Genomic DNA, 8,856 nt, shown 5'->3' on the forward strand with positions numbered 1-8,856 from the left:
ACCATCTGAAGATCAGGTCTGCTGAGGGCGGACTTTAGACAGAACACATACTAAACCCAAGAGCCATAATCACTTATTTTTACATGGCTAATTAAACAGTGCAGAACTGTAGTAAAACACGTTATCAATGAAAGAGTGTGACTTTCTGACCCCTTAGAATAGGTCAAGGTTAGCCATCTTCAAACTTAAGGTCTGTGTTCCAAGAATGTTCCCTGTGAACCTGAAGACCCTGACAGCAACGGGACTGGACTTGTGCTGAGCAGATGCAAAGCCTTCACCGTACTTGATATTTGGCTTCAGGTAACAATGTCTGCTACATTCTACCACAGTACAGAAAAGAAACTTTATAACCTGTTTTTATTCACTTCAACTTATATTGTACAATCTTGAATGTGATGCTGTGACATCATGACAAACAGAAAATTTCAAATGTCAGGATTTAAAAAAGCTGGATCTATCGATCTGAGCCACTCGCTGATTGGAAGTGTCACAACATGGCCATCAGCTATTACCAAGGCCTTGGGTCTGTCCATCCACCCATCTGCTCAGCATGAGTCCAGTCCTGCGACTACAAGTTCACAGGGAACATTCTTGGGACACAGACCTCAAGTTTAAAGATGGCCTATGTTGAGGTTAAAAGGTCATATTCAATTATTTCATCAAATAGAACTTTGTTCCACTACAAATGACCATAATTATTTAATATATGTTTGCTTTTGGAAATCAAGGTCCCAGAGGCTGAAGGAAGAACAGAAGCACTGTCCAGTGTGACGTTCCCAGTCAGTGATGACCTGCAGCACCATATCCAGTCTGAAGGCACGTCATGCTTCCATTGCCTCACAAGCTTTATGGACTTTAGATTTCCTTTTCCAGCAGGACTTTGTACCCGTCAGTAAACTACTAACTGGTTAGTTGATTGTGGTACCAACAGACTATCAGCCACCCAACTGGCCTGACATGAACCAGATCACCTTCACATCACAGACAGCAATTCATGTAGAAGAAACCCCAAGTATTGGTTGAATATGCTTTTTTTTTGTTGTTAGATTTCTCCAATGTTTTGACATTTTTCCTTTGATCATCAGGGTTAGCAGCCAACCAGCTGGTAACCCCCCCAAAACAGGATTAGTTTCTCATCCATTGCAGGTTCAATTCCTCACACCCAATTTTGCACATTGCTGTTTTTAACCAATTTTATTTTAGTCTGTTATGAACTTATTTTACCTTTTCACCATCTTACTTTAAAAATCTTTTTCTTCTAGACAAGCTCAGCTGTAAACAAAATCTACCTCTGGTATCAATAAAGGAACTTAAACCTTTTTCTTTAACAAAACTTTTATTCTCAAAAGATGTTGGACATGGTTTAATGTAAAAATATAAAAAACACCAGTTTCATCCAAAATAGTAGCAGATCAATGATCATACAAAACATTTTAAAAGCCTTTGTTAAAAATAGTATTCCTGTGAGGAACATAACAGTGCCAGCCTGGAAGCCAACGTGCTCCCTGCGAACACTTCAGACCTGCAAAACAGCAAAAGTTCAGTTACACATCATTAAAGATTATGTTCTCAAATCTGTTATCACAACTACAAAACCAAATAGAAAGCAACAAAGTAGCACTAATTTAAGGTCTGTTGTTACAATCTAACTATACCATTGATGAAGAAAATGTGACACTACGAGTTTAATATTTTGAAATACCAGATGACATGCTAAAGAATTAAGTGTTCCCTCAATTTCAGGTCCCCTCACTCAGCTGCCAAACACTAAATCTGGAATTTTAAACCCATCAGACTAGTTCTATATACACTAAAAGATGTCAGATACTCGTTTTAAATTCCTTACAGGATCAAACTGAAGCATGTCTGCACCTTTATGCTTTATTCTGCATAAAAAAGATAAAAGTTCTCATCTGCAACTGACCTTAAGGCCTGGTAAGCTGGATGTCCTATCACCTACACATTTCTCTGACAACCTAAGAGGAGAAAAGTAAGTGAGACCGTGGACACTAAGTGGCAGTATTCAGTGACAACATGCAAAACTAAGTCTATAAAAATTTGCAACTTGAAAATGGGGGATTTTTTTTGTTAAGGGCTTATAGTGAGACTAGTCATTTTCAGCATTCTACACAAATTATAAAGATGGAAATTGGTTAAGTATCGAGTGGAATGAATGTTTTTTTGTATTTGAACAAGAGTTGCATCACAACCATTTCTGGTTGTTTTTAATGTCTTGTTTTGCTTGGAAAAAACAACTCATAGCAATTTTTTTCTTTTTGGGATGTTTTGACATTGACATTTTGCACAGAAAACAAAACAGAACTCTAACAAGAGAATGTTGGGTTAGTTTTACCTTGTTGCGGCGATCTTTTGGCTTTTAGAATCCTCTCCTCTGCGATTTTTGTCTTTTATAAAAACCAGCCAGCGTGACTTTGCATCAAAGTCAAGTAAGATCCCTGCAAGCTTAATTTGAAATACTGTTGAAATTCAGTTATTTCAAGTGGCTGAAGATGCATTGGACTCTTGCGAGCTTATAGATATACTATCTAAAGGTTGATGACAATACATGTTCAAGCACTATATCACTGTTGAGGGGTGTAACGATAAATTGTGGTATACAGACTTAACAGATTTGGTTTAGTTTTCTACATGACAAATGTTTGATTAATATCAAAAGACTGAAAACATCTGCCCTGACTGTGCACAATTCTCAGCTACAGTAAAAACTTTAGGCCATAGAAATTTGGTATTTTTCTGTAACTATAGTGCACTGTACCAAAGTGATAGTCAGCCATTTATGGATCCAGCAGTCAGTCTGGAAGCATTACCATGCAGTATTTATAAAACCGGTTACAGAAAACACCATCGTAACTTCAGGTCTATGAGCAATATTGAGTAATTTCAAGTTAAGTTGCTGGTTCCACAAGAAATAAGCACTACAGCTAGCAAGGGGCTAGCTTTAGAATTACAGGTTTAGCAATTGCTAGTAAACTACCAAATGCACCTAATCATGCGCTATAAGCATACCACACTGTTTACCATCGTTACACCCCTACTGTCAAGTCAAGAGTTGTATTTGGCAGCACATAAACTCAACTTTTTCCTTTCTAGCATTATTTAAATTTTATTATGAATGACAGCCTTCTCTTTTTGTCAAATTGGGCTGACATGTATACATACAGCTTACTCAACGCTGGCGAGAACCACTGAGGATCACAAAGTGAAGTCGTTCCTTTGGTACAACAAAGGCAAAATAACATGTTTAGTTTGTTTAAAGAGAAACTAGAAACTTTATTGAAACAACGCACTGCAGAAAAACATTTTTGTGGATATTTAGTATCCTATTTAGCCAAGAGTACACAAGCATTATGCATTTTGGAGTTGTCACGGCTGAAAGCAAACACAGTTCTAAAGTTATGTACAAAATATTGAGTTGGCTGCAGCTTCCCTCAGAGTAAGGAATTCACAACATTTAGTTCGTCAGTGGTAAGTTGACATTAATAACAGTGTACGAATTGTGAAGGTGGCAAAAATAGAAGCATTCGTTAACTGTTTTTGTAGTTTCTAGAACTTCACAGACTAGATTTGCACAGCATAATACCTCTTTCGAGTTTGTGTTAAATCAAAACGGCGAGTTTGCATCTATTCTATGCCGAGTTACAGTGGTACATTAGGAATAGGTTTTGTCCAGTCTTGAGACTTTAAATGCATTGTACATGAGAAAAGTTTATCGTCAAATCACATTTTGCTAATTAACTGAACTAAACCAGTGTCACTCCTTAACTGAACTAAACCAGTTTTCAACCAGTGTCACTCCTTAAAGGATTATGCAACTGAAACAAATTAGAAGAAAATGTAAAGTCTGGTATTTGTCATGTCTCCTCTGGCACTACAATACATCCAACAAAACATTCACCAACTAAAAAGTCCAAACATAAAATACACAATAAAAAAGGGGAGAAGATGGAGAAATTACTTTTCAAAATTTAAGGGAGTTACAACAGGAGACAGTTGCTGTGGCAACTCTACCACTAGCCATTCAGTATCTTCCATAGGGATGCTCCCGATATGATCCTTTCCCCTGTCTGGCTGAAGGCGCTTTGCCTCCAGCACCACCACTGGACCAAGACGCATCCCAGTCATCCTGAGCTACAAAAACGCAAGAAATCATCCATCACCATGGTGACAGTGCAACGCGAACACAGGATTAGTGTAAACAATTGTTCAAAGCGCCTTCAATTTATAAAATGCATCAACACAGGTCATTCTGAAAAGCTGGAAAAACCATACTACATCTTACCATACTGGTCATATGATGATTCTTGCGCATCTCCATGTCCATAGTCATAATATTCAGTATCTCTGAAGAGACAGTCAAGGTCAGTACAATATCTTCTACATCAATCAAATGAGCAGAGTAACCCAAATCTAAATGACTCACGCAGGCGCAGGCTGTTGACCGTAATAACTATCGTAGCCCTCGTAGGAAGTCTCTCCGTAAGACTCTTCATATGGAGGCTAGAGAAGAAGAAAAGCATTAACACACACACACGCCCAACTCCTAGTAAACACACAGTGTGTAAGAACTAAATGACTAAATTAGAACTAAAGACACTTACATATTCATCATAGCCTTCGGTTTTCGGTTGGGAACCTGATGGAAGCTGGTGCTGCTGATGAGAAAGGGCAGCAGCAGGAAGCATCCTTGGTGCTCCGGTTGTAGGGGGTCTTGAACGGTTTGATGAGCCCCCTCTAGCAGAAGAAGCTGGTCCACCCCTACCAGACATAGCACCTCTTGGGGTGCCGCCACGGCCTGGTCCTCCCCGTGGCGCACCACCACGCATTGCTCCCCGAGGACCCCCACGCATCATTCCACGGCCCCTGTAGAAGAGGAAATTTCAAAATAAATTTAAAAGGAAGAAACCACCATTGAACGCTTCAAAAGTGGAGTCAACAATTTGGCCCACATTCAAGTGGTTTCACATTGAACCAAGCATTTTCAAACATGCAGACCATTGCCCCCCCCATTAACCTTGGTCCTGGGCCACCGGGAGGTCCACCACGGCCCCTGCCTGGTCCACCACGACCCCTGCCTGAACCATCCTGGGAACCATTCAAGTAGTGAGGATCCATGTAGGGGTCAACCTCACCTGGTTCCTATACACACACACACACCCAGTTATACCAGACAGTTCTCGGGTAAGTTGAATGTGAACAGTTACCATCTGTACATTATATGTAGTTATCTGGGATACATACAGGTGTGAGGAACTTTTTGACCTCATCCATGGCATGAGCCATACGCAGGTAGGCCTCTGGAATAGGCGCCATCACCTCAATGAACACATGCAGCTCCAAAGACAGGTGAGCATATTTAGCCTCACCACCATTCCGCAGCTCTTCCTCCTGACAAACATGACAGATTATGAAGCCATAGTTCAAGCGTTTACTGCACCAATGATACATAACAGAATCGTAACAGACAAATCCTCACCTTATTCTTGTCCCTCATGGAACCTTTTCCCAAAACTGAAATTTTTGCACCAGTTTCCTCTTGGAGTCTCTTGATAGTATTCCCCTGAGGTCCCAGAAGCTTTCCAACAAAGTTTACCTGCAGGAAAGGAAAAAAGTTGCAGCTCGCCTAAAATGCCTTTGCATATATCAAATCAATTTTATTTATATAGCGCCAAATCACAACAGTTGCCCCAAGGCGCTTTATATTGTAAGGCAAAAGCCATACAATAATTACAGAAAAACCCCAACGGTCAAAATGACCCCCTATGAGCAAGCACTTGGTAACAGTGAGAAGGAAAAATATATTACAAGAGAGAAACTGAATTGTGGTCAATGCAAGACAAAAGTTCTGAAACAAAAACAAGGTTCTTCAGCTATGTGGCAATTTCACAAAGCAAGTTGAATTTTGCTGTGACCCCTATAATCCAGAAGAACAACTTACTCTTGGAAACTGTTTGGTTGGAATGAGTACTCTCTCTTTGAGTTTTAGATTCTTTGTGGCAAAGATATCCAGATAAGAGATATCTTTCTCTGGGTCTTTCTTGGTTTCACCTTTCTGGATACGATCGATCTCTACAAGAAAGAAATATTGTTAGAAGCAATTATAATGCCAACACAGGAACAATCTATGATCACAAAATTAAATATTTTAGCACGAGTAGATTGAAACCGCAAAAAAAAAATTGCTCTGAATGATGTCTGTCTCACAGGCTGTGTTCACATTAGACCCACGTGTCTTGGACCATTTCCCAGGACAACTGCACTACATTCCTTCAAAGCCCTACATGCCATGTTCCAGCACTGGCGCAGCTACATCAACATGGTGCAAATTGTTTTGAGAAAGAGTGCTCTGACACATTTTGGACACAGACTGAGCTTAGCGTGATTCAAGTGAGATTGAGATTTATTAAGGAGATGAATTAAGGCCCATGTCCATAGAGCAGATTTTATTGCTGGCTGGAAAGTGCAGAAGAATGCTCGAAAAGGTGCTGCAGTCACGTCGCCTTTTCCAAAGGTTTTTCAAATGACGAGATCTGGTCTTTGTTTTATATCATGTGCAACAGATTAAGTTACATTTGTAATAAATACGCTACATTAATAAAATCGCTAAAACAAACATATGCAAGTTGCATATCAGCTATCGTAAGTTATATCTGTTAAATAAAATAAGTTTTTTGTTGCCATTTGATTTAGCTCGATGAGCACGTGGTTCAGGCCTGTGGACACAAAGACGCCTGGTAGGCCTCAGGCGGCGCTAACACTTAGCACAGAGATTAGCATCCCCACACGGCTGTGCCAGAGGCCGGTTGACGTGTGAAAACAAGTTAAACTAATCATTACCAGCCGTAATGAGCTTCATGGCGTGTGTGAATGATGAATCCAGGCTGTCCTTCTCCGCCAGCAGCTCGGGTAGGTATTTGGTGTCTGCCATTTTGATTTTTCCTCTCCGGGTGGATTTCCCTCCGAACAAATTGTAACCGATTAACTCGCTCACACGACCAGAATAAAAGCAAAGCTTTACTGGACCCGTCGACTTTGCGCTAAACGACCGTGAAGGCGAATTTTAAAAACAGCAAAGTGTAAAATTACGGGTGTGAGAAAAATCTTTCTTCTCTGCGGTCGTCGTCACGCTGCAGCTGCGTCTTCACGAAGGACAAAGGACGGGAAGGCGCACGCGCAGCTGCTTTTCAGCGGAGGAGGCGGTGCTAGTGACGTCACAGCAAAACCCGCCAAAACAGAGGACCACAAACCGTCGTCAATAAAGTTTTTTGTTGGGGAGGACCACAAAATGTAACATTTATTGATTGATTTTATGAAAACACAAGCCTTAAAAAAGGAACATGAAGACCGACTTGTCTCAGTGGTGACAAACACCTGGAAAGAGTTGATGTGAAATGGTAAATTTATTTGTATTTATACAAATAAATGTCTCGGGATGTTTGGACCTCAGGTGTCGCAGCATTGAAGACGTATTGTTACTGTACGTCAACTCTTGAGCACAAATCAAGCACTTGAGCTTTTTGGGGCTTATTAGATCAAAGTGCTCCCAAGCAATTGATCATGCTCTTTTTGGCACTGGCTCCTCCATGTCTCTTCCTCACCACTACTCATTCTCTCTCACACACACACTCACCTTTCTCTTCAACAAAATCACAGCTCTTCAGTCACTCAGCTCAGTCTCTGATCTACCTATAATATATAGTCTAACCTATAACCTATGTTGATGTACTGTGTGAATAAATGTTGTATATGAATGGATGCCCGTTGTGTATGGTGTGTGTCTCTCTGTTAGATCCTATGTGTATGTAGCTAACTATACTAAATGAACTCTAAACTAGACCTAAATATAAACTAATGCTTTCCTTGGCTCCGATTCACGTGGTAATTGGCAATAACAGTGTCGCGAGCAATCTCCTTGAGCCGCGATTCAGATCTCATTTAAATACTTGGCGGGTCGTATTGAAACGCCCAGATTATTTGAATTTTCCGCGAAGCTCGACACGTGGTGTGACATAACGAGGCCTCGCTCGCAGTGGTCACGTGATGGGGGCGTGCTCGAAATGCTGCTCACTGACACTTCTGGTTCAAAAAGCTCGATGCTGTGTCGAGCAGACTGGCTCCAACTTAACATCACTAGTCACACAGTGAACTGCAGCCTGACACACGGATGCGCACACTGGCCGGACTGTGCAGGAGAGTCTGTCTTTGGACCACATTTAAAAAGTCCCTCCAAGCATGTCCAAGCCCAGAGACGGAACCAGACAGCAGAAATGGCACACAGACATCAACAGGCTGGTAAAAGCATTCCCTCATGTGAGCACTGATAAAAATAACTGTACACCTCCAAACACTTCACAGTCTTTGTCTCCATAATTTCTCACAATATGGCTTTCAATCTTCCTGATCCAAGAGTTGACCAGTAGGCTAAAGTCATCTTCCCATGCGTTTTCTCACCACATCTGCTTGGAGCCTGGCATTTTCTACCTACCAGCCTGTGCGCATGTGCGGAAAAGTCGGAAGTAAACAACAACAGCATTCCCTTCTATCCATCCATCCATCCATCCATTTTCTTCTGCTTTATCCGGAGTCGGGTCACGGGGGCAGTAGCTCAAGCAAAGCCGCCCAGACCTCCCAATCCACACACACCTCCCCCAGCTCCTCCGGGGGAACCCCAAGGCGTTCCCAAGCCAGCCGAGAGATGTAGTCCCTCCAGCGTGTCCTGGGTCTTCCCCGGGGCCTCCTCCCAATGGGACGTGCCCGGAACACCTCTCCAGTGAGGCGTCCAGGGAGCATCCGGAAAAGATGCCCGAGCCTGCTGTTCATTTTACTAGGACTCTGCTC

At 41.6% G+C, this 8,856-nt stretch overlaps 1 protein-coding gene across 2 annotated transcripts; it reads right to left on the bottom strand.

The window, feature by feature from the left end:
* Positions 1–3,261: 3,261 nt before the first annotated feature.
* On the bottom strand, positions 3,262–7,176 carry khdrbs1a (KH domain containing, RNA binding, signal transduction associated 1a). Of its 2 annotated transcripts, none has more exons than XM_034195196.1 (9): positions 6,856–7,176; positions 5,953–6,087; positions 5,495–5,607; positions 5,260–5,406; positions 5,033–5,157; positions 4,620–4,881; positions 4,442–4,518; positions 4,301–4,362; positions 3,262–4,149 (listed from the first exon to the last, which is right to left on the bottom strand). In XM_034195196.1, the coding sequence occupies exons 1-9, from the start codon at positions 6,944–6,946 to the stop codon at positions 4,040–4,042; spliced, it is 1,122 nt and encodes a 373-aa protein (XP_034051087.1). In that variant the 5' UTR covers positions 6,947–7,176; the 3' UTR covers positions 3,262–4,039. The 2 variants fall into 2 exon arrangements, with proteins under 2 accessions (XP_034051087.1, XP_034051086.1); XM_034195195.1 differs by having other exon boundaries at positions 5,495–5,611; positions 5,957–6,087; positions 6,856–7,174.
* Between the last annotated feature and the right edge of the window lie 1,680 nt (positions 7,177–8,856).

Source organism: Thalassophryne amazonica, chromosome 19, assembly GCF_902500255.1.
Source record: "Thalassophryne amazonica chromosome 19, fThaAma1.1, whole genome shotgun sequence".
NCBI lineage: Eukaryota > Metazoa > Chordata > Actinopteri > Batrachoidiformes > Batrachoididae > Thalassophryne > Thalassophryne amazonica.

Coding starts and splice junctions, on each gene's coding strand:
- khdrbs1a (XM_034195196.1), bottom strand. CDS start 6,946: ATGGCAGACACCAAATACCTACCCGAGCTGCTGGCGGAGAAGGACAGC. Junction 6,088..6,855: donor CATGAAGCTCATTACGGCTG/GTAATGATTAGT, acceptor TCTTTCTTGTAG/AGATCGATCGTATCCAGAAA. Junction 4,150..4,300: donor ATCATCATATGACCAGTATG/GTAAGATGTAGT, acceptor GCGTTTTTGTAG/CTCAGGATGACTGGGATGCG.